This window comes from Semicossyphus pulcher, unplaced genomic scaffold (genome assembly GCF_022749685.1).
Source record: "Semicossyphus pulcher isolate SPU_LCO1_2020_fin unplaced genomic scaffold, fSemPul1.0.p SCAF_19, whole genome shotgun sequence".
Lineage (NCBI taxonomy): Eukaryota > Metazoa > Chordata > Actinopteri > Labriformes > Labridae > Semicossyphus > Semicossyphus pulcher.
Window position 1 is genome coordinate 3,291,786 of NW_027211692.1, and position 24,787 is coordinate 3,316,572.

The 24,787-nt window shown below is 41.6% G+C and overlaps 1 protein-coding gene and 3 non-coding genes across 4 annotated transcripts; 2 read left to right on the forward strand and 2 right to left on the reverse strand.

The window, feature by feature from the left end:
- Window positions 1–984: 984 nt before the first annotated feature.
- Window positions 985–24,247, forward strand: LOC138596678 (calpain-9). The gene is made up of 20 exons (XM_069667971.1): window positions 985–1,273; window positions 5,390–5,459; window positions 7,174–7,292; window positions 7,476–7,609; window positions 7,858–8,032; window positions 8,219–8,290; window positions 8,439–8,530; window positions 8,900–8,974; window positions 9,898–10,058; window positions 11,411–11,565; window positions 12,342–12,550; window positions 13,917–13,962; window positions 14,951–15,022; window positions 15,369–15,429; window positions 16,513–16,577; window positions 20,399–20,467; window positions 21,723–21,801; window positions 22,143–22,259; window positions 23,398–23,456; window positions 23,606–24,247. The coding sequence occupies exons 1-20, from the start codon at window positions 1,028–1,030 to the stop codon at window positions 23,630–23,632; spliced, it is 2,103 nt and encodes a 700-aa protein (XP_069524072.1). The 5' UTR covers window positions 985–1,027; the 3' UTR covers window positions 23,633–24,247.
- trnak-uuu (transfer RNA lysine (anticodon UUU)) lies at window positions 14,459–14,531 on the reverse strand. The gene has a single exon. It is a non-coding gene; the product is annotated as a tRNA-Lys (tRNA).
- On the forward strand, window positions 16,710–16,782 carry trnak-uuu (transfer RNA lysine (anticodon UUU)). The gene has a single exon. It is a non-coding gene; the product is annotated as a tRNA-Lys (tRNA).
- trnak-uuu (transfer RNA lysine (anticodon UUU)) lies at window positions 17,513–17,589 on the reverse strand. Its single transcript has one exon. It is a non-coding gene; the product is annotated as a tRNA-Lys (tRNA).
- Window positions 24,248–24,787: the final 540 nt, after the last annotated feature.

Below are 24,787 nucleotides of genomic sequence, written 5' to 3' on the forward strand. Positions count from 1 at the left end.
GATCTCAGCTCTTGGTTGTAAGAACAGATGAGGTCTGTGGTGCCCTCGAGCTTCATCCTGTCTCAACAGTTTAATAAGAATTCAAACACGCCTCCTCAAACAACCACAACTGACATTTGGAGTCTTGACAGTACAAACAAACTTTTTGACGCTAAGGAGATAATTGGCTTCGGTTTGGTGACAGAAGAGATTAAATTCTCATGAATTCTCGTTTGCTTTTTTCATTTAAAGCTCCTGTGAGGAACTTTCTGTTTGTGTTGATTTTGGCGCCCCCTGTGGACAAAGCCGTACCTCTTGTGTCTTTGCTGATTTTGTCCTGTACATGCTTAAGTGGTGTTTTTTAACAAAAAATCTCATCCTGCTTTCATTAACAGTCATATGAATCACTCACTTTAAATCTTTGGTCTGGAAATGTTAAACAAAGGCAGCGTGCAGTTGACCTACCCGCCCCCCACCAGCAGTTTCAGGCAATAAAAATAACTATACAGAAATAGGAGTCTTGTCGTTGATGGTCTGGTTTGCTTTTGAAGCTCATATCGAGTAATCAGAATTAATTTCACTCTGTTTCATAACCAGTGAAAAACTCCTCACAGGAGCTTTAAGGTCTTATTTTTAAATGTGTTTCTTTGCTTTTGTTGTCTTGTGTAAAGCACTTTGAATTGTTTTGCTGATATAAATAAACTTACCTCGCCTGAGAAGTCACACGACACTGCTCCTCCGTTTGTACCGAGAAGTCAGAAAACTACGGTAAAACCGCTTTACAACTATTTCTATAGAACACATCTGGGTGTGCCTGAGTGACATGGACTGAGAAATCCCTGCAGGAGCACGAGGGAACTAACGAACCCACTTGACATCAAGAGCAGCACGAACCACCCACACCCTCCGCTCAGGTGAGCATCCTTGAGTGCACCTTTACAGCGGGCGGGGCTTCTGCATAAATATTATCAGTTCAGGTGAAAGTAAGACAGACAAGGCGGAAGTTCTGCACAGAAAGCACAGTCGTTTTGCACACATCAGGTGTAAGATGGAAAAGTCTGAGAGCACGTCGTCTGAAGGCTCGCTCCCTTGGCTTGACGAGGATGTGTCCTTGTGCAGCTCAGACGACGAGCTGCTCGGCTCTCAGTCCCAGCGCTGGCGGGCTGATATCGGGTTCATGCCTCCGGAGACCGGGGAAGTCAACACGATCGGCTGGGACGGACTCTTCGTTGACTATCACTTTCCCCGGGGGCAGAAGGAGATGGAGCCCGGGGTCAAGTGGAGGCGACCTCAGGTAAAGTCAACTTTAAAGACCTCCCGTGTCGTGCTGCTAAGAGAGTAACAACAAGTTACACTTTATTCAAGCTGTAAAAAAGGAATAGCAACACATGTGCAATGTCAGTGTAGGCGGTTATTAGCATGTATCAACCGAGAGACACGTTGACGTATTAACTTGTAAACAGAGTTTGTTGTCCGCGTGAAGTTCAGACAAACTTTGGACGGTATTGCAAAGTTTTATTATATTTACACAAGTACTGCAATTTAGCACCATTTAGAGGTACTTATACTATGAATAATTCCATTGTATATAGCCTACTCTGTACTTCTGCTCTAACATGTGGGGGTTTCTCCTCTACGTGTCTTTGACAGCTATGATTGTTGGTTCTTTGCAGTCTGCACGTGTCCAAATAAATGTTACTGTCCGCTTATGAAATATGAACAACTGTGGGTCAAGGATGATTTGCCTTAGCTTGCCTTACACGCTAATACAACAATATAATACTACAGTAATATTACACATTTCATACACAGAAATGAAATGCCCAACAAGCACTTTTCCCTTCACTTATGACAAACATTTACGAGTGTGTCACATCACGTGTTTCTTCATCTTCCTAGTAGCAAAATATGAACAATGACTCAGCAAGTGGAGATGGTTTACTTTAAAGAATATCTTACGAATTGAAGAGAAGCAAAATGCTCTGAATCATCGTTTGTCTTTAATTTTTATTCATTTTTATGTATTTATTTATTTCAGTCAGCATTAACGACAGCTCTCCCCTTTAAAAAGAACCACAGGAGTTATGTAAACATTACACATAAATACATTTGGGGATAAACCAACCCAAAAGTTGAAGGCTGAAGCTAGGACTTATTATGCCTACCCTTTTTACTCAACAAATTCTGTTTGACAACCATTTGATTACCTAACTTTAGTAACATTATTGATTAGAAGTAAAGTCCTGATTACACCATAACACGAACATCACAGTCTGCTGTGCACTGATTCAGAAAGCCTTGCATCAAATGTAAAAACAGGTTTTCAAAGTTAAATAGAGCGAGTACAGCGCTGACAGAACAGCCTCTAAAGGTCAGATTCACTCTTCTGACATGACATCACTTTATAATTACAGGTTTGAGCTTCCTGCCAGGTGTGAACCTGCTGTTTGTGCACTCGTGTATTTACCAGGCATGCTGCCTCCGTGTTTGCCCCTTGGATTGTGATGTTTCAGTACATGACAGCAGATGGGTGTGTTTCAAAGACAGCACACTAAGATGTGATATAATATATTATGCACACAAACAAAGGCCTGCGGGTCAGTAAAGAGAGAGAGGGAACTTGTGTCAGTGATGTCAGCCAAGTTTACTCTTGGTAAACAGATCCTTTTCCTCTAACGCACTCAGGCCGGGCAGGACGCGGTCAGGATGAGATAAAACCTGTTCCTGTATTAATAAAGACCCTTTGTTGAGTCAATATTTAACATATGAGAAGAAGGCGTCTCCACATGAAGAAGAACTGGGTCCTCTCTATAGTTGTCAATATACAAGGTCAAACTTACATTCATGAAGGCTGTTGTTAGACGAGCTCTTGATCTTTAACATCGTCTTATTGCCTCTCGGCAGCTCAACTGTCCACTGTTGTGGTCGATGCTGCTGCGAGCAGTAACAATTAGTCATATAATGTATTCTGTACGATGTATGAAGTTCGGTGAGAAGAAAGAAAATAAATCAATAAATCATGCCCCCGAACATCTTTATCGATCATTAACAATACAGTGGAAATATTATTATATTATTGAAATAAACCCGTCAGTCAGTGTCAGTCAGCCTTTGCAAGCAGAGCCTTTGTGGGCAACACCCTAAAGGTGGGATTTATTGCAGAACCTTTGGACTGATACCTCTTTACCTCTCAATGTTTTACTTTCTTTACCTCATTAATTAGTCTCATAAAACAATCCAGTAAAGTGCAGATGTACACAGATATATTTTTTGCATTGAAACTGGAAACCTGGAGTGCCGGTTTAGCTGAGCAGTTAAATTGGTGCCCCATATGAGGCCACAGGACTCCCACCCTCGGGCCTTTGCTGCGTGTCATCCCCCGTTTCCAACACTATCCACTGTCCTCTCTATCATTTGTATTTAACTGATAAAAATAAACTCAATAAAGAAACAAGGATTTTGATTTTTGATAGAGAGCCAGTTTAGCTCAGCGGGTTAATCGTGTGTCCCGTGTGTCCCGTGTACAGAGGCCACAGTCCTCGGTGCGGCCACCCCGGTCAATCCTCTCTCTCAAATAAGCCATGAAAGGCCAAATAAATCGTCTTTAAAGTTCCTGTGAGGAGTTTTTCAGAGGTACGGCTTTGTCCACAGGGGGCGCCAAAATCAACACAAACAGAAAGTTCCTCACAGGAGCTTTAAATGAAAAAAGCAAACAAGAATTCATGAGAATTTAATCTCTTCTGTCACCAAACCGAAGCCAATTATCTCCTTAGCGTCAAAAAGTTTGTTTGTACTGTCAAGACTCCAAATGTCAGTTGTGGTTGTTTGAGGAGGCGTGTTTGAATTCTTATTAAACTGTTGAGACAGGATGAAGCTCGAGGGCACCACAGACCTCATCTGTTCTTACAACCAAGAGCTGAGATCAGCGATCATCAATTAAAGCTCAAATACACTTTGTTAACTTAGCAGACAATGTTTAATATGCGAGTTCAACTTTGCCTTCAGATGCTTCTCCACACACTCACGTATATCGTCCTGTTTTATGAACGTAGAATAAACTGAATAAAGCAAACAAGTACTAAAAATACTACAAATAATATTAGAATAGCTTTATCAATTGTGTTTTTAAGATGTTCAGCCAACTAATTCAAGCGTTTATCCTTAGCTTACCTGTTCAGACTGCTGTGCTTGCATTGTAACAGGTTTTACCAAATACCTGTCTCGACATAAAAAGGTGCAAAATGAAACAACAAAACTACAATAAATAGTGTAGTGTTGAAAAAGAATCAAGGTAGCAAAGCAAAGCTTTCTGACTTACAGTCTAGAACAGTGTCCTCGACAGGCATGAAACAGATTCATCACCTGCCGCTCTGTCGTTGTGACGCTTCTTTGACACACTGAGGTCAAAACAAAGACACACTCAGCGAGGAACACACTTAGACAGGGAACTGACTGAGGCACAACTCCAGCTGCTTATTTAGCAAACAGTTAACTTTCACTCTCACTTATACAGACAGAATATATTACACGCTGTACAGAAACAATGTCCTTCATGAAATATGACATGATTTATTGCTTCTCTTTCATGTTGCCCTGACAAAGTGAAACACAGCTGCAGGTGTGACTTTGTAAACTCCGTAGTTTGTTGATTAAAGTTTTCTTCCTCATGCAGACGTTATTTCAACATGTGTAAAACATAAATTCAGTCAGTTTATTACCGAGCAGTCATGCAGCAAAGAGCCTGAACCTGTTATCTGCTGATATCTTATCTACAGTGACAGTTGTTGTAGTCTGTCCTTTCACAGCTGCGACTCTGACTTTCACTTTTGTTACACCTCCTGATTCAGCTCGTAAATACATGTTTTTTAAAACAGGATATAACAACGATTTGCTTCCTTGCAGCCTGAGCTACATGCAGGACCTCAGTCTGCACTAAAGTGTGCTGTGAGCTCAGTGACGACACGGCTGCTCAGGTCAAACAGTTAAGTTCAGATGCAGTCTGACTTGATCCAACAGCCCTGAAAGGTTGTAACATTTTCAGCGAGGTAGCTTATGGTGCTAAAAACTAAAAGTTACTCTTATAACAGATCATCATTATCTGGGTGTTTTTGGAGCAATACATATATGAAGATAATGTTGTTGTACATCTGGCAACACTCTTGTGAACACGCCTTCAAAGAACAGCTGTGGTGCCAAGTTCATGGCATATCTCTGTGATGGTGGATCTATATGAATTTACTGTCACTCCCTTTGGCACGGTTCAGACAAGCTTAATTCTGTTTGATGTGTTATCATCTGAATGTTTGCTTCTCCAACCCTTCACTCATTTGTTTCTCTCTCCTCTTTTTTTATTCTTTCTCCTCCTCCTCTTTGTTTTTTAACTTATCGTTAAACTCCCTGTTTTTTCCAGGAGCTCTGTCGGTCACCTCAGTTTATAGTAGATGGAGCAACACGCCTGGATGTCCGCCAGGGAGAGCTTAGTAAGTACAAGACTACTGTGCCACTGTTACATAATACATTATTACTCAGCACAAGGAAAGATTTTCCCACCAGACACTTCAGTAAAAAAATTTTACCTTTAAGCTCAAAGGTTTTTGTCTGATAGATGCTTAAACAGACCAGAGTACTTTCTCCATCAGTTTCCTCTTTTAAAACGCTTTTATTTACTGCTGCAGTCCCAAAACTTCTTATTTAATCTCACTCAATTCTTTTAATTTCCTTATTTATTTACTTTTAATTGATTTCAGATTTTAATTTATTACTTGATTCTTTTAGCCTAATCAATAATCATTGCTTTAATGCACACCTTCCAGCTGATATTTTGAAATCATGTTTCATAATTAAACCAGTAATAATACATACATGAGTGTTGAGGGAACAAAGAGTGTGTGTGGATCTCTCCATCACAGCATCCTGTGGGGGAGCTTCCGGGGCAGCTCAGGTCTGCACCCGACACAGATGGAGCAAATTGTGAGCCTTGATCCTTGGGAAGACATTCTGGGGTGAGTTAGTTTATAGAGTCCAAGACCAGTCTGTGAGTCTGTGTCCGTCGGGAAAGAAAGATCTGTAATCATCAGTAATCGCTCAATACCCTTGAGAACATCTCAACACCTGAAAAGAAACAAAGTTGACCAAGCTGAGACAATTGTCTGAAAATCAGTTACACCTTCAAAGACTCGATGCTGCTGAAGTGGTTGTAATGTGAATATATTTAGTTTTTGTACTGCTGCACTCCAGAACTTGGTATCTAAGTTTTACTTGATTCTTTAATGTAATTTTGATTTTATGTATTGATTTGAAGTGTCACATTTCTTTTAATGTTCTCAATGCTCTGTTATTAAGTGTATAAAGCACTTTGAATTGCATCATGTCTGAATGGTGCTCTATAAATACGTTTGCCTTGCCTTGCACGGACAAACATTTCATACACTGTGTGTGTACAGGAGTCAGACAAACCCTTACACATTACACAACTTTAACTGTGTAATGACAGACAGCATTATGACACAAAGTGGGATTATATCAGGCTGAGAGTCTAAGCAACAAAACACGACTCTGAACAGGCTAAACCATCTGTGACAGACCTGCTGATGAACTGCTACTGACTGCTTCTCAACCTGACAACCTGCTTCATTCACAGAAAAGCTGTCAGACCACATGCTATGCTGCTCTCTTCATACAGCCATGGTCTGAACTATATTTTGTATAGTTACTTCCAGAACAGGGGGCTGATACTTTGAATGCTTCAGCACACCAATCTGGGTCCTTATAAGGGCCCCGAGGACCAGGTTGAACCTGCTCCGACTAACACAACGATCCAGCGGCTTCACAGACCACAAACATCCTGTGTTTGATTTTTCAGACAGCTAACGAGAGCAAACAGTTGTTGCTTCCATTATTTGCATCCTGTAGAACAGCTTTCTGTGGTCCACTTCCTTTGTACTGACCTGTGATTTATCTGTTGAATCCAATGTGGTCATGTAATTCTTTTTGACTGCAAGCACAATCAATCAGCTGGCCGGTACACAATGAATTATGGGAAACTGAGGGCTAAAGAGGGCGCAAATTCAGTCATAAAAGAGGGCTGTCCATAAAGGAACCTTTGAAATAGAAGCAGAGCGTTTGAACAGCTCAGACTTAAACTCAGGTTTTAAAGGATGCGCCCTCGTGATAACCTGACCTTGTTCTCTTTAGGTGACTGCTGGTTACTTTCTGCCATCGCGTCTCTCTCTGTTCATCGTTCCCTCCTCGAGAACGTCGTGCCTCTGAATCAGAGCTTCGAGAAAGGATACAACGGCTGCTTCGTCTTCAGGGTAAATTCTTGAATGCTGCCTAACACAGGCTGTCTGTGCAGCCCAAAAAATGCAAATTTCTAGAAGCCAAAGTTTAAACAGCCATCGTGTGACGAGGCTTAGCAACGTTCTGCATGATGGCAGATTAAAAAACTTGATGTAACAAAACACAACCCACCCTCCCGTCTCTTTCTCTCTGTGTAGTTCTGGCAGTATGGTAAGTGGGAGGAGGTGAGGATAGACGACTTGTTGCCGACTAAGGGCAAAGATCTGATTTACCTCAGCTCCCCAGTGGAACACGAGTTTTGGAGCTCCCTGCTGGAAAAGGCCTATGCAAAGTGAGTGAGCGCGCGCGTGAGTGTGTGTGTGTGTGTGTGTGTGTGTGTGTGTGTGTGTGTGTGTGTGTATGTGTGTGTGTATGTGTGTGTGGTATCTTAATCTGATGCAATGGCAAAACATCTTTAACCTTCACTGAACTGGAAATTGAGGGCAAAATCTCAAAACTCAAATAGACTGAAAATCCTTAAATACAAATGTTCTTCTGTGTGTTTCCCTGAGATGCTTTTCTTTCTGTGTTTGGTCCCAGGTTGAAAGGTGGCTACAAAGCTCTAGAACTGGGCTTCCCTCATGAGGCCATGGTGGATATGACCGGTGGGGTGACTGAGGTTCTTAAATCCTCTGACATTGAGGTAGACGTCCTGCCATCCTTCCTCAGACAGCTGCTGGATAGAGGAGCACTCATCAACTGTGCGAACTGCAAGGTACACTGGGGAGGTTTCAGGTCACGTGAAAGGTGGAGAAATAGATGTATGTGATCAAATTTAATCACTGGACCTGCTGGGATTACAGAAGCAAACATGTTCCCATGGAAGGTTTACGTATTGGTGATGAGTCATGTAGCCGTTTTCCTTGTGTCCTGACTGTGGGTGGATGTTTTCTCCCTCCAGGGTCCTTTGGAAAAAAAGAATGAATTCGGGATCATGTTTAGACATGCCTACTCCCTGACTGCAGTCGAGAGGGTAACTGTCCCCAAACAAGATGCATATTAACTTTCATACTTTGCAGAAGTTAGGCTGCAATAAAAGATGCATATGTGCATTTCAGTAAGAGGGGAACCCTTTCTAACCTCCCCTCATATTTCTGTCTGTTTTGTCCCTCCTCTTCCAGGTGCAGACGTCACAGGGCAAGACGATTTTGGTGAGACTCCTCAACCCCTGGGGCGAAGCGGAGTGGGAGGGGCCCTGGAGTGACCTGAAAAGGTTTGTACACTCCTTCCTGAAGAAAGCCAGATGTCTATGTGCAGCATTAATGGATTTTGTCTAAAATTGTTTGTGTGTGTGGTTTTGCATCTGTCTGCCTGCATGTTTCTCGCCTCTTCTCTTTAAAGTGAAATTTAATATGAAAATGAAAATTTAAATGTGTTTAATCATGAGAACAACACATTTGTCAACAACCACACAACTAAAGTAATAATCTTGAAGATTTTCATGTAAATAAAAGTCTGTTAAGTTACCATCTATCCCTGAATGAGGTAACAAGATGGTGATTGAGCCTATGGCCCACTCAACTTTAAACGTCTCCCCTCTGTGCCTCTCTCTGTCTCTGTCTTCATGTCTCTCTGGATCCAGTCCAGAGTGGAAAGGGGTGAGCGATGAGGAGCAGAGAAGACTGGACAGAGTCGACAAGGAGGACGGGGAGTTCTGGTGAGTTGTTTCATGGTGCGTTTAGGGGCCTCTCTATGTCTTACATCACTGCTGACTCTGAATGTCCACCTTCTGCAAACATGATAGAAAAGAGGCAGACGAACCAGGAGGCAAACAAGTCAGCGCATGCACACACACTTTTTATTCTCATCTCTCAAAACAAGACAAATGTATGCAGCATACCATTGTGACAGCAACACAAAGCAACATGACCACAGCTGCTGCAACAACTGCTCACTCTGCTAACAGTTCTTAAAGTAATAATCTCAAAGATTTTCATTTAAATAAATGTCTGTTAATTCACTCTCTATCGCCGAATGAGGTAACACAAGGCCGATTGAGCCCATGGCCCTCTGATGAAAGCATTTGCAGTATATAGCATTATTAAGGACTGGGTGTCTGTGGTGACATTTGCAGAAAACATCCCAAGCAGCGCCCAGTTAGTTTTCCATCAGACAGCAGTGGTTGGTCTGCCAGAGAGGGTAGGCGGAGCTAAGCGGACGCATTTCCGGATTCTGTGTTGTTGTTGCGAGTAAACAATAATCTACTATGGCTGAAGATCGATGACTACAGATACAACTTCAAAAACAAGTGAAAAAGAAACAAATTCAACGCACAGATGAAGGCAAAGGAAAGCGACCGTCAGCGAGGGAAATCCAGAGTTACAACCGTGACAAAGTGTCCTCCCGCAGTTGCCGAATATCATCATTAGGGTGTGCCCAAGAGAAGGAAACTAAAATCTTCGACATTGTCAGTTTAATAATCATTAAAGTCGATTCAGAGAGTTCAGAAAGTTTCCAATTATTTAAAAAGAAATATGTCAAGAGTTTAAAGATTAGTCTGATTTTTCAGTGTAAACTAAAGAAAGGTCAAACCACATATTCAGGCTTGTTAGTCAACTCACCCGGTTCTGTCTTCATCAGGATGTCAGTGTCGGACTTCCAACAGAACTTTGAGACTATAGAGGTGTGTCACCTGCCCGATGCTCTGAGCAGACCAGGCTCCACAGTGCTTCCATGGTCATGCACAGTGCATCATGGGAACTGGGTGCCGCACGTCTCAGCAGGAGGTTCTCATCAAAAGGGTAAGAAACATGATGACATGAAATTGTACCATAAACTCTCGAACTGTGACGACTATTTAACAGAAGAGACTTTTCTCTTATTTAGACCCACTTGAACATTTTACTGTTAATCCCCACGACTCAACAGCTGTTTCTTACAGCAATGATCTTTTCTCTGTGAGGCTTTTGCTAGTAAACATCAGCAGGAAGTTAGACAGAAGGAACTTGAGTTCACAGCAGCTCAGTGAGAGAAACGAGAGCAGAGCGATGTCCAACACAAGTAATGAATCACTCAGAGTGGGAAGTGATTCTGTCAGAAAGAGAGAGCAGCAGGGTGTTGAGTAGTGCGCGATTGTTAAGGCGTCCTTCTCAGATTAACACTTTAAAAATTGATGTTTGATTTGTAATCAGTTTTTATTATCCCTTTTTTGTTCAGTCACGCCACAGCGCTCATCACTTTCTGCCTTCATTTAAATGTCAGGTCTGCATGTGTCTGCTTGTATCACACCTTGTCTTCACCGCAGAGATTAAGTTGAAGATGCTGGAGTCAGAAATCCTCTTCGTGTCTGTTAGTGATCCGTTCTGCATCTTCATCTACTCACACCAAGTTCAGACACGTTTATTTGTGCAGTCTTACATAACAGCACCAGAGAACAGATTGTTGTAACACACGCTGCATACCTGTGTGCCTGTCTGCCTGTCTGTGTGTGTGTGTGTGTGTGTGTGTGTAGGTGTGGTCCGGTTTGGCGTAACTTCCTGGCAAATGTTCTCAGACAAAGTCTCTTATTGATCTAGTTGTTGTCGATTAGAACACAGAGCAACAACCCAGCTGACCATTTGGCAGAGCACTTTGTAAAGAAACATCTAACATCAAAACGAATGTAAGCTACAGAGAGGACAATCATTCAAGATACAAGCAGACAGGTAGAGATGCTGCAGGTGATCCTCTGGTTGCAGATGATACCACAGAGTTGTCCAATTGGACGTCGATAAAGGTTGGTGTTGGTGTGGCTGTGCATCAGTGGCAGAGTCGAACGTCTCTCAATAGGGAGGTTGGTGGTTCGATCCCTGACCTCTGCAGTCACATGTGGGCATATCCTTGTGTGAGACGCTGAACCCCAACTTGGCGATAAGCACTTATTGTTTTGTCATCGTTGTGTGAAAGGGTGAATGTGACATCAAGTATAACAGCGCTTTGAGTGATCGGAAGACTAGCAAAGCGCTAAATAAGAGCAGTTCATTTACCATTTTAAAAGGATAGTACATGTTTACATTCATATTCATGTGTTCAGTTTAGGGTTAAAGACTGAGGAAAGCTGTATAAGACAATTATAGTACTAATTGTAGTACGGGTTTCTTGTGTGTGTTTCCAGGAAGATTCTGGCAGAACCCTCAATTCTTCTTCACCCTGTCGGAGGTGGACAGTGGCGATGACAACAAGAAGGAGTGCTCCTTTGTTTTGGCTCTGATGCAGAAACACCAGAGACGCAGGGGCATTGACCTGTCCATGGCCCTGCACATATACCAGGTACACACACACACACACACACACTCACACTCAAAGGGGAAAGTAACATAAGTACATTTCCTTAAGAACTGTGTGCAAGATAAATTTTGATCTACTTGTACATAACTTTAGTGTTTCCATTTTGTGCTACTCATTACTTCTAACCCACAATTAAATATACTATTATTTATTATATTTATTTAAAGTTGTAATCTCGAAGATCTCAGTTTTGTTCTCTTTGGCAGCACATGTGGCGATAAACAGTAATTGCGGGAGCACACTTTCCAGACATCCAGACAGTGTTGCATGTGTGACGTCCACGGTTGGCTGCTACCTGTTGTCATCAACCTTTTCTTTGTTTGTTGTCAGCCATGGTAGATTACTGTTACTCACAACACAGCAGAGACCGGAAAAGCAGCCGCTTAGCTCCGCCTACCCTCTCTGGCACACCAACCACTGCTGGCTGATGGAAAATGCGTCACTAACTGGGTGCCGCTTGTGATTTGTTCACCAAGTCACCATAGACAACCGCTCCATAATAATACTATGTACTGCAAATGCAAAGGCTTTCATCAGTGGGCCATAGGCTCACTCTCCATTGTGTTACCTCAAAAAGTCAAAAGAAATATTCTTTCATACCTCGTCGATTCATCTTCTCCCAACCCCTCAGATTGATCTGTTGACCCTTTCGCGGTCTAATTGAGGTTTGAAGCTCAAGTGAAACCTTGAACACAGGGGATCAGTGGTTTGTGCTGTCAGTGTTTATACATTATTATGTACGTTTGCTTTTTCTCCAGACCCATGGTACGAATAGCTACCTGTCGCCTGAGGATTTAAATAGGCTTCGCCCAGTCCACTCCAGCTCCTCATACTCTCCACATCGGGAGGTGGTTCTTCGCGGGTCCCTCCCACCAGGTTATTACATCATCATCCCTTCCACCTTTGAGCCAGACCAGCAGGGAGAATTCCTCCTCCGGGTGCTGACCGAGCAGGGCAATGATGCAACGTGAGTCCCGGATCAATCTGTTTCAAGACAGATGCTGTGTTCGAAATGCCATACTATACTAGCAGTACGTTCTGATTGGCCGAAATGTAGTATGTAGTATACAAACAAAAGCAATATGTGCAGTATGCCAAAAATACCTGGATACAGTATGCATTGGACCAGTCTACCTGGCCTACTGTATCCCACAATGCAAAGCGCTGGAACATCACAGCGGCTGTTGAAATGACGGACAGCAGCAGCATTCCAGCAGCACGGGGCGCTTTAGCTAAAGAAGCGACGTTATTGTTTACTTCCGCTTTCCAAAACCTGGAAGCTGGCGCCCGGCATAGCATACTGCAAAATACATTTGAAAAGCTTCTCCATACTACATACTACTGCTGAATGCAATATGCAAGTGTAGTATAGTATGTAGTATATAGTATGTAGTATGTAGTATGCAGTATGCAGTATGCAGTATGCAGTATATAGTATGCAGTATGCAGTATGTAGTATGTAGTCTGTAGTATGCAGTATATAGTATGTAGTATGCAGTACGCAGTATGCAGTATATAGTATGTAGTATGCAGTATGCAGTATGTAGTATGCAGTATGCAGTATATAGTATATAGTATGTAGTATGCAGTATGCAGTATGCAGTATGTAGTATGCAGTATGCAGTATGCAGTATATAGTATGCAGTATGCAGTATGTAGTATATAGTCTGTAGTATACAGTATATAGTATGTAGTATGCAGTATGCAGTATGCAGTATATAGTATGTAGTATGCAGTATGCAGTATGCAGTATATAGTATATAGTATGTAGTATGCAGTATGCAGTATGTAGTATGCAGTATGCAGTATGTAGTATATAGTATGCAGTATATAGTATGTAGTATGTAGTATGCAGTATGTAGTATGCAGTATGCAGTATGTAGTGTATAGTATGTAGTATGTAGTATGCAGTATGTAGTATGCAGCATGCAGTATGTAGTGTATAGTATGTAGTATGTAGTATGTAGTATATAGTATGTAGTATGTAGTATTTAGTATCTTATTTCGAACAAAGCAAGAGTTCAGTTGTTGTTTTCATGCTGCTGGAGCTGGGACAGGAAGTGAGAAACAGACCCATCAGGCAATTACATCTCATCCTGACAGGAATGAATGAGTACAATAACATGAGGTATGTGCTGTATTATAGAGTCACTTCAATCAATATTCAGGACCTTATTAAATGCACACTCCTGCAGATCAGAAGAGATAACTGTTACTGAAGAAGATGAACATAAAAAGCGTTCCATTTCCAGCATAAAAACAGAACTGTTTCCATTGATGTCAAAGCTTAGGAAATATGATGATTCTAATGTGTTTTCATGCTTGTCATCCAGTCCAGCTGACAGACCAGCACTGCTCCGAATCACTTCAGTAACAGAGGTAGGAGAAAAGTTATACCACAAAATACAAAATGGATGACTAATTGTTATAAAATGATAATGATTATTTAACTCTTGAAGTATACTCAAACTAAATTCATCAATGTTGGAAGTAGTACAAGTGACCATGTGAGAGAGTGTCAGTGAAGTCTGGCTGCTCTTCAGGGGAAATCTACTTCCAAAGCAATGCTTGAGGGTTCCTGTCAGAGCAAGTAACATATTAAAGTTGTTAGAGCACACAGAAACTGCAGAAAAAACATGCTGACACTGAGGTTTACTGACGCTAACCAACATTGATGGGTGGAATTGACATCAGTGGCCAAGCGACTGACACTGCCACTTTCAATGCACCAGCCTTGTAGTTGACAGTAGATTTCACCACACTATTCATGTGTGAACTGTGCAACGTATAGCAAGTGGTATAGAATAAGGACACATCATGGATGAAGAAGCTGGATTCTTTTTTTGTCTGCATTCAAGCGTTTTAAAACTTCTCCCGCCTGAACAGGGACTTGAACCCTGGACCCTCAGATTAAAAGTCTGATGCTCTACCGACTGAGCTATCCAGGCTCTGAATGCACCAAAGCTTGAAAGACAATATGAACTCTAAAGTACAGTATAAAATCTGAGACTTCAGAGAAGAAGAGGGGAAATTCCTTCAGACAGCAACCACTGTATTGTTACGCAACATTGATGTCAGATTGCTTAACATGAGTGGGTGCACCCACTTCTGGGATAGGCCTCAGCATGCACTGGGTTTATAATGAATGGATAAATGTTGTTTTCAACTGTCAACTGAATTAAAAAAGAAGCCCCATAATGTTGCTAGACTTAAGCTGACATTACAGTACTCACATTTTGAGTTTAAATGTTAATCTGTGCACACAAAGATTGTCCCCAAATTAGCACAAGAGCTAGATGCATAAACAGGGTTGATTTGTCATGTGTGTGACAGAAGAACTCAGGCTGTGGGGGTTTTTTTCTTGCAGGCTCCGTTTCCTCATCAGGCTGCTCTTCCTTCAAGTGACACTCTCAAACATCTGTTTGAAAAGCATTGCAAGGTGAGATTTACCTGCACACAGCTGCTGCACATCCAGAGCATAGCTAGGTGAAATAATATCTGCTAATTGGTTAGAAGTGTAACGCCCTGTAAGGATGTTTGCCTCAGCAGAAACACTTTTATTTCCACCCAGATTAGATGAAAATGTCTTCTCCTCAGAGCTGCTCTGGTGTGTTAAACTTGGCCCTGCTGCTGCTCTTAGCAGGTTGATTCAAATACCCAAAGTCATGTGAAGTTACTGGTTTAAACCACAAGCTGTCAGGGGCCATGCCTGTGCTCTGAATACTGATGCATGTAGAAGAATGTCTGTGGTTGTAACATGTGTTGTGTTGTGTCTGTGCCAACAGAAAGGGGTTTGCAAACCACTGTACCTCCACAGACTGCTGACTGAGGCCATCCGGGGAGGAGGTCAGTGATGTTTCTCTGCTTTCGTGGGCAGATTGATACACTTGTTCAGTCTTGTGTTTTATCAACAGAAGTGATTAGGTGAAAAAAAAATAATGAGTCATACCTGAGGAGGGTGCATCTAATTTTCCCAGGGTTCCATGTTTCCCAGCTCCTTACGTGATGCATTAAAGGGCTCCATGCTCTCTGCAAAGTTTGTCAAATGTTTAGTGCAGGTTTTCCTGGGTCAATGTGTTTCAATCATACAGGTAATAGTTTTATTCTCCACAAAACCTACACCCTCAAATTTGCAGTCACAGTTTCACACCCCCACAGTGACTGCACAGTTTTTACTCAGTTAAAGCGTCCATGTACCTTTGTTCAGTTTAAACTGTAAACATAGCTCTTAACTGGGAGCATAGGACCCTTGGGACAGAGGGATTTACACAGGAGCAACAAAAAACAGTAAATGTATTTGTGGGTCTTGCCATTGTTGATTTTAGTATCACGTTTGTGACACCTCTGTGAGAATCATGTTACACCACAGGCATCTTGAAAATGTCGATGAGAACCCGTTTGCTTTGCTGCAATCAGTCATCTGTTTTGATTTGATCTAAGTGCTCGGCTCAGGTAAATCTGCCTCTTAAAACCAGTTTGCCTTTTGCTGTATGACGCATGTTCTAGAGGATGAGGATTAAATGATGACTAAATGACAGCTGACACAATGACATCTCCATCTGAAGGAAATCCAATATGTTGTGAGATGTTTGTTAACACCTCAGCGTTACATCCTGCTGTAGAGCCCACGTGACATGTTGGTAGACAGTTCAGGGTTTAACACCCGAGGGCACAGCCTGCTCAACTGAAGGAGTGAAGGAGGGTATTAGAGGTTAATCAACATAACAATACATATATTCATGATACTGATTAGCTTTCGTAAGAGCTACAGCAGGACTCAAACTAGACCCCGAATAAGAAAACCCACCTCGCCTCGTGCTTTATTTACACTTTAACAACAAGGTCAGAATTCAACATGAGTGTAAAGTTCCTGTTTTACTTTAATACGATGTTGAAACGTTCACTGATGGTCTCACTTTTTGTGCTCAGTGTTGGCCGGCAGTGAGAAGTACTTGTCTCTGGAGCACTGCAAGAGCTTGGTGGTCCTCATGGATGTATCCTTAAAGAGTGAACACACACAAAAAGAAAGAAATGTTGCTGTCATGTTTACGTTGCTGTTTAAATATTCATAGGTTTAATAAATATAAATACCTTCATGACTGACACTGACTTTCTGCCACCTCAGAGCCTGGATAGCTCAGTCGGTAGAGCATCAGACTTTTAATCTGAGGGTCCAGGGTTCAAGTCCCTGTTCAGGCGATAGATGTTTTAAAGAACTCAAAGAAGACAGCTACAACTGGAGAATCAGCCACTGATTGGTTCTGTAGTATGTACCACTATGTAGCACCTTATGTTGTATCGAATGCATTTCACACCAATTGTCTTTGTTTTGTTGTTTTTTTGATGTGATATCATCCAAGTGTGAGGGAGAAGTACTGTCTTCTGTACTAGAGTTGTGGGGATTAAGATAAGATAAGATAAGCTTGATCCCCACGGGGGGAATTCACTTGTTACAGCAGCTCACAAAAAGGCAGATTAAATAAATTCTCAAGTAATAAGAATAGACAAAAAGTGCAGGTGGCATCAAAGGAGATGAGAGAATGAGATACAAATATTGCAGTAACATTGCACAGTGTGGCAGAAATTATTGCACTGCATTTATGAACTATGTATGTAACAAAAGCAATATTAGAAGTATTTATAATTATAATATGAATGATGGGTGATAGTTACAGTACAGTTATTACACTATAATGAGTCGTTATAGAGTCTGACAGCAATGGGTATGAAGGACCTGCGGTAGCGCTCCTTCTTGCAGGGTGGGTGTGTCAGGCTGCTGCTCAGGGAGCATTGCTTCTGTGTAGTTGTTCTTTGAGTGTGTTTGTGACTGAAGGTCGCGGCACAGTCAGGAACAGGATACAGAGATTGAACTTTAGCAGCTTGTTAGAGTTCACTTCTTCTACATGCTATGAAGGAAGCTTAAAACTTCTCCCGCCTGAACAGGGACTTGAACCCTGGACCCTCAGATTAAAAGTCTGATGCTCTACCAACTGAGCTAAAACTGGGGAACAATAGTTTGTATGGGGGGGTAAAGAAAGAGGAAAGAAGGGGAAGAAGGGGGAAGGAAGAAAAAGAGGGAAAAGAGAGGAAAAAGAGAAAAAAAGAGAGAAAAGGAGAGAAAATGAGGACTCTTAATGGCTCTTCTGCATGTGAAAAGCCCCTCCAGCTCATAATTTTTTATAATAATTCCAGAAATCACCCAAATGTTGAATATTTGTAGTTTCTATGAATAGGAATTATGGATCCAAAGGTCGCAGGTTCAATCCCTGCCTGGATCAACACAAATTTCACCCAAAGTGCTTTGGATTGTTTAGATTAAATAAGTGAAACAAGTTAAATGAGTTATATGCGATAAGAAAACACTTATTAGTATTCAGATTTAGTGAAATCAATACTATTTGTCATTCTGTATTTTATTATGCATTCATGATGTGCAGGAAAGTGATAGTGTGATTTTCATTTCACCTCAGTTTTTAGTTTTATAGTTTTATTGACATTAATTCAAAGAACTGTATAAGTTATAAGACATTATTCCGAACTAATGAATTGAAAATATTAGCTTTTATTGTCTCCTTTCCATCTAAGAAAGGGTAATTTTATAGTCACAATATTATGGTACTGTATTGTGTTATCATGCATGGTGGGGCAAAAAGCAAAACCTGGTTTGACTCCTGGTTTTACACTGAGATTTAAATAAGTCAAATGAAAGAATTGTTGTAGAAACAAACCACATATTTATTATAAATAGAAAACACAGTGAAAACAAAGACGTCCCACCCCCCAAACCCTCTCTTTCACGCACCCCATCTCCACACACACACACACAACATTATAGAACGACAATTAATTGAACACAACAAAATAAATAAGAAAAATTATGCCAAAAATTATTAATCAAATGACTCCAGTAGTGCAAAGAACACAATAGTGAATAAATACAATACCAAAAAAAAAAGAATAAAATACAAATGTCTGCCCTTTTCCACTAAATGTCTTCCAGCCACTGCTCCAGTGGCATCCCTGCATGGGTCTGACAGTAGATGGTCTGTGGCCGCTTTCTTCGGTGGCTACACTTTCTTGGGAGGCTAAAGAGAAGCAGAAACATTAGTATAAAGAACACAACATCAACAATCTGCACATGACAATTTGATATTAGTTTACAAATACCTTCTTAGTATGGAAACCACAGTCACATGTCTGTGGGCCCCTGAACAGAGTTGCCTGCCCCCTCAGCTGCATTGGGCATTCCTCAATCTGTAATATTTCATGACAACAAATAAGCAAGTGTCTTTTTAAAAACATTTAGCTTCATCATTTATAACTGTATGCTAATTGCTTTATACAACTCTACCTTCTGATAGAGGTCATGCCACTTCTTCTGGCGGGGAGCAGGCCTGTTTCCTGCATCGGACGGCCAAACACCTGTGGCAGCAAACCTCCGCAGGCGTCACATCCATTCATCATCACCCATAGTCCTGTGTTTTTGTTGTGTTGAAGCCATCTGTGGCCAAAGAGGAGAAAAAATGTACACTATCAAATCCCACCATCTTAACACATAATGCTACCATCATAAGGTAAGATAAGACAGAACAAAGTCAATGTTAATATAGTATAGATATGTGGAATTAACTTATTCACAACTACTAATAAAACATAGCGATTAAGCATGGAATATAGGGCAAAAATACATAAACGAAGGGTACAAGAGGTAAAAGTAAGGGTCAGTAAGGGTCATGTTGTGTGTAATAATTCAAGTTTCATTAGAAGTATATATAAGTTATAAGGTCATACTGTAAACAAAACACTGTTACTGTGAAATTGTTATTTAGCCTACCACACAGCAAAACTCCCCATTCTTTTTTAGTAACTGACCCCTCCCTCCACAAGATGTTAATAAATAATCAATAAGCTCATGAAATAGGGCAATGTTATATTCTATATATAAATAACTTAGCCGAAATGGCCTCAACAACGTTAGTATCGAGATGATACGACAACGACGTGCGGAGATACAGGATGCATGACGATGTAACACGACAAAATACAATACAAACATAACTTACACGTCTCTAACGCTGACAACAATAATCATTGTAGTGAATGAAGACATTGACCGTGTTAACCAAGACGACTGTCGGTCTTTTTTTTTTTTATACCGACAACTGGATTTGACACAAAGACGCTAACCACAATGGCGCGAACGATCAATATAATAATATATGGATGACAATAGTTGTATTGATGCCATTTACCTTGAGATTGAGAGCTGAAATTCCGCTTCGAGTTTGAGTTTGCCGCCGCATCCGGTTCCCCGCAGAAAGTTGGACTTGCGTGGCTAAGATTGGCTGAGAGCAGGGAGGGGGGCGGGAGCTAGAAAGCTGAAATCCCCTGAGCGCCATTGGTTGGGAAAGATGAAAATTCTGAAATCCCCGCGACACGATTGGCTTTGAAAGCTGAAATCGGGAGGACGCGATTGGAGGCTGGGAAACAGTCGGACGGGGGTGCCGCTATCCAGGCTCTGACACAGTCCCTTTTACTTACATTCACAGTTTTCAACAAATTCATAGAGAACAAGAATGAGAAAACTTGCATGATAAAAGAAATGTTGCTCTGCATTAGAGTTCAAATTGTCCAAATTGTCTCTACAACAGCTTCTAAAACTGAACATTGGAACTGTCATGAAGGTAGATTCTGTTACAGGACTGCTGTATAAGTCTGCAATAGTTTTCAGCTACAGATGCACCTAATGAGGGACTCATGTGTCCTTCAGAGTGCTCTCTGATGAGCCTTTTCTCCTTGACCTCGGTGTTTTCAGACCCGCGGCAACGCTCAGCTCAGCTGGCAGGAGTTTCAGGAGCTGTGGGACAAGATCAGGAGGTGGACGGTGAGCTTATCAACAACATTACACTAACAAGAACAACTCATGACTTTTGACCTAATGGTTAGATTTGAGGCTGCATGCAAAGAGCGGCCTGTGTGCAGATGTAAATACACTGCTGGGTTTGTTACGACATGAGCTTAAACTCATCACACTGAATAAAATCCCTCCATGCTTCACTCTTATGTTGCTACAAAGATCACCACAAATCATTAAAAGAAACTATTTATGTCATTCTCTGTTTTTAATAACAAATGTGTTTATTAAAGTCAAAATCATAATCTACTGTTACAACCCAGCCAAGGGGAAACCCTGGCCCAACATGAAGACATGAGACTCCCCTCTTACCCAACAAAGAACTTGCAGCCTGTTACAAGGTTTATGAACATTTTTTAACTTCAGGGTGGGCTAACAGCAAAATAATAAACAAAAGGAAACTAAAGTTTGCCAACCTTAACTTACCTGCTCAAATAAGAGAAACGAAAACACAAATCACTAACCTAACCCCAGACCAAAGACAGGAGTGAAAGGCTAAACATAAATGCTGGTAGAGTCGGTCGTCTTTCAATCGGAAGGTCGGGGGTTCGATCCCCAGCTCCATCAGGCTACATGTCAAAGTGTCCTTGGGCAAGACACTGAACCCCAAATTGCTCCCGGTGGCATAGCCAACAGGTATGAATGTGATATCTGATTGACAGTTGGGCACTTTACGTAGCAGCCTCTGCCATCAGTGTATAAATGGGTGTGTGAATGGGTGAATGTGACATGTAGTGTAAAACAGCTTTGAGTGATCGCAAAGACTAGAAAAGCGCTATATAAGTACAGTCCATTTACCCACCGGACCAAACCTGGTCTGTTATAGCAGTAAGCAGATCTATCACGCTTTAAACAACAGTCTTTTTGGCTGGCAGTCCGGGTGGACGTGGAGAGAGGAGAGTCCGCAGGAGCTGGGGGAGGCCGGCCTTGAACCACGAGCTTGGAGCCTGTAACCAATCAGTTACTCAGAACCAACACACTCACACACACAATCAATCAGTCACTCAGCCCATCAGCTAAGCTCACTTGCAGCCCATCACACACACAGGCACCACAGCAGAGACAGACAAGAAGAGACCTCAGGGGCGTAACACTACAAAAAAACATCCATTATAGAGCATTATTTTCTTATTTTTTGATTATGTAGCTTTAAACTGTCACAGCAGAGTTTCATCATAAGACAGACGTATTCATGCATTCAGTATTTGGTGTTTTCTTCCCTCAGGATATTTTCCTGGTGTTTGATAAAAGCAAAAGTCACCGCCTCGAGTATCCGGAGGTCGCCCCTGCTCTGAAGGCAGCAGGTAAGAGTGAAGACACACAGTCACTTCAATAAATACTCTGATTCTGCTTTAATTTCTCAGCTGCACCAGGCAGGTTATTATGTGTAACTTATGTAAATGCTTCTGATGTTAGAGTTTAAGTTTCACATCTGTCATGAAATCTTATCTGACCAGCAGAGGGAGCCAAACCACCGTCTGACTTCGTCCTCTCTGCTCATTAACATGCTGTGGTTCATTCACAAAGATGGAGCTCTCTATATTCACTCTGATTAGTGACCGTGTCCCTCATATACACGTGTGCAGTTGGACACCTCACTGCTCCTTCTGACTCTCTGACATGGGTTTGTCTGTCTCTCCTCCAGGCATCAAGGTGGATAAAATGGTGATGAAGCTGGTCGGACTGAGATACACAGAGCCCAACATGACCATCTGCTACACCGGCTTCCTGTACCTGCTGATGAAAATGGAGAGCATGATCCGTAAGCGAGAGGAATGGGAGATGGGGAGGGGGACTGGTTAGGAAAAAAGACAAGGGCACATTGTGATAAGATTTTTAAAAATGCAGAGGAGCTGAATGCGACAAATTAGAAACAATAACACGCTGAATTCATCACACGTCTACAGGGTAAAAAAGAGGATGTGAGGAGAGAGAGAGGAGGAGAAACAGAGGGTAGAGGGATGAGTGAGGTGACAGGGACGGTGTGGAAAAAGATGTGCGCAGATATGAGAAGAATAAGAAAAGAGAGGACAGGATGGAGAGGAAGCAGGAATATTTAAAAAGTTATCTGTCCGGAAAGATCACGGCTTTGTTTATTTTTAGTTTATTAGAGAACGCCATTAATGCTTATATCAGAATGTGTTTCTGCACCGTACTGCGGTGGAAACAACAACGCTGCTGTCATCAAGAGCCTGGATCTACTGCAGATCATCAGAAGAAAAGCAACCGTCACACAAACTTAAAACAGCCAGAAACAAGGCTTGATATCTGTAGCTACGGGATTGTAGCTGATTTTTTAAAGAAAACAATAACAATCCTTTAGCACAAGGAAAATCCCACAGTAGCTCATGTTTAGGGATTGAAAAACACTTGCAGTTGTTGCCGTTGTTCTCTGAAAATCTGTTGTTCTGCCGGCACCAGCACCATCATTTGACATAGTTGGTGGCGCGGAAGAACTACAGACTCATTCAGCATAGATTTGTAGTCTCCCCCCTTCGCTTGTATTGAAAACCAGCTACAAAGCAAAGCCAGGAACTGCAAATATGGCCGCCAGAAAAATGGGTGCAGACGATATTATGGACAAAGATGCATTTTTTTGTGTTTTCACATTTTCTGAGGAATGTATTTCCACAATTAACTATAGTAACCCTCAACACTGATTAGACATCCACGTAATTCTCTTTAAGATGCAAACGTACCTGGGACACTGATAAAACAGTGTTGGTTTAGTGTGAGAGTGATTCAACCTCCGTGGAGATTCCCGGACATATTCTGGTGTTAGAGCAGAAAACTGAAACTAATGCGAGACATCTTGACACACTGAACTTCTGAACAGTAGTTATCAGCCGTCACAGTTCAATTATTTCTCACTTGTTCACTTTTTTTGTTTTTTTCTGCAGACAAGTTTCATGCGTTTGACATGGTGGGGGCGGGAACTGTGACCATCAGCTACGAACAGGTGGGAACACAGATACCTGAACAACAGCACTGACTCTTTTTACCTGATTTAGTGACAAGAGAAGAGAGAACGTGACTATAATATGTTTGGTGAAAAAGGTGAACATGCAGTATGTTCACAGTCATTAAAGTGAATGTTTTCTGTTCCAGTGGCTCTACCAGACCTTGTACAACTGAGCTGACCGGAGACACTCAAACGGATTCATCTGGATTTGCTTGGTTTTGTTTGTTTCCACTCTTCTGTTCATGCAGGATTTTAAAGTGTAGTGTTAATTATCTATGAAAGTAGATGTAGCGTGTAGTTCAGTGATAAAACCTGTACTTTACAAACAACAGGCTTAGAACTAAGATTATTTTTCTACCATTGATTGTTCTTCCTGTATTTTCTCATCACTCAGTCCAACTGTAACAACTGAAACGTCTTTAAGAACTCAGTCATGGAGGCATCTGGGGTCAAAGTTCAAAGAGAGATGAGGAAACGTGAATTTTATGACTCATTGTATTTGTTGATTTCCTTATTATCATGGCGGAGTAAAAAATGCCTTCAGATAAAGCAAAATACAATAAAACATCCTCCTTAGTTAACACACAGTAAATACAGACAGAAAGATTTGTTTTCATCACAATAGGTCATAATTGAATCATTTCATTATTTCCCATTTAGCACTTCTTCACTCTTTCATTAATTGTATTCTTTGCAACATGCTGAAATTAAAGCAGTGAGCCTGAGCACTAAATGATCCTTTTATCCCCTTGATAGATGCATCATTGCAAAAAGTGAATAAAGTTGAATAAGAGTTTTTAAGTCTTGTCCTGTCCTTTTAATGCCACCAACACCAAGATGTAAGAGTTAGTGGTGCGTCATTCAGCCAATTAAGAAACAAACTTTTTGGTATGTAAAGCTAAAATGATTGAAGTGTATGAGCATGTGTGTTAGGAGGGTAGACGGCAGCCTGTGTAAAGCACTTCGAGTTGTTGGAAGACTATAAAAGCATCATGTAAGAGTTGTCCATTTACCATGAAAATACATATCCATCCATCATCTATTCCGCTGATCCTGTTCAGGGTCAGGAACTGGAGCCTATCCCAGCTGTCATTCGGCGAGTGGCGGGGTCACACCTGGCCTGATCGCCAGTCAATCACAGAGCTGACACACAGAGACAGACAACCTTTCACGCTCACATTTGCACCTACGGGCAATTTTACAGTCGCCAGTGATCCTAACAAGCATGTCTTTAGACTGTGGGAGGAAGCCGGAGGGAACCCACGCATGCACGGGGAGAACATACAAACTCCACACAGGAAGGCCGCCTATAGGGGCTTTTGAACTAA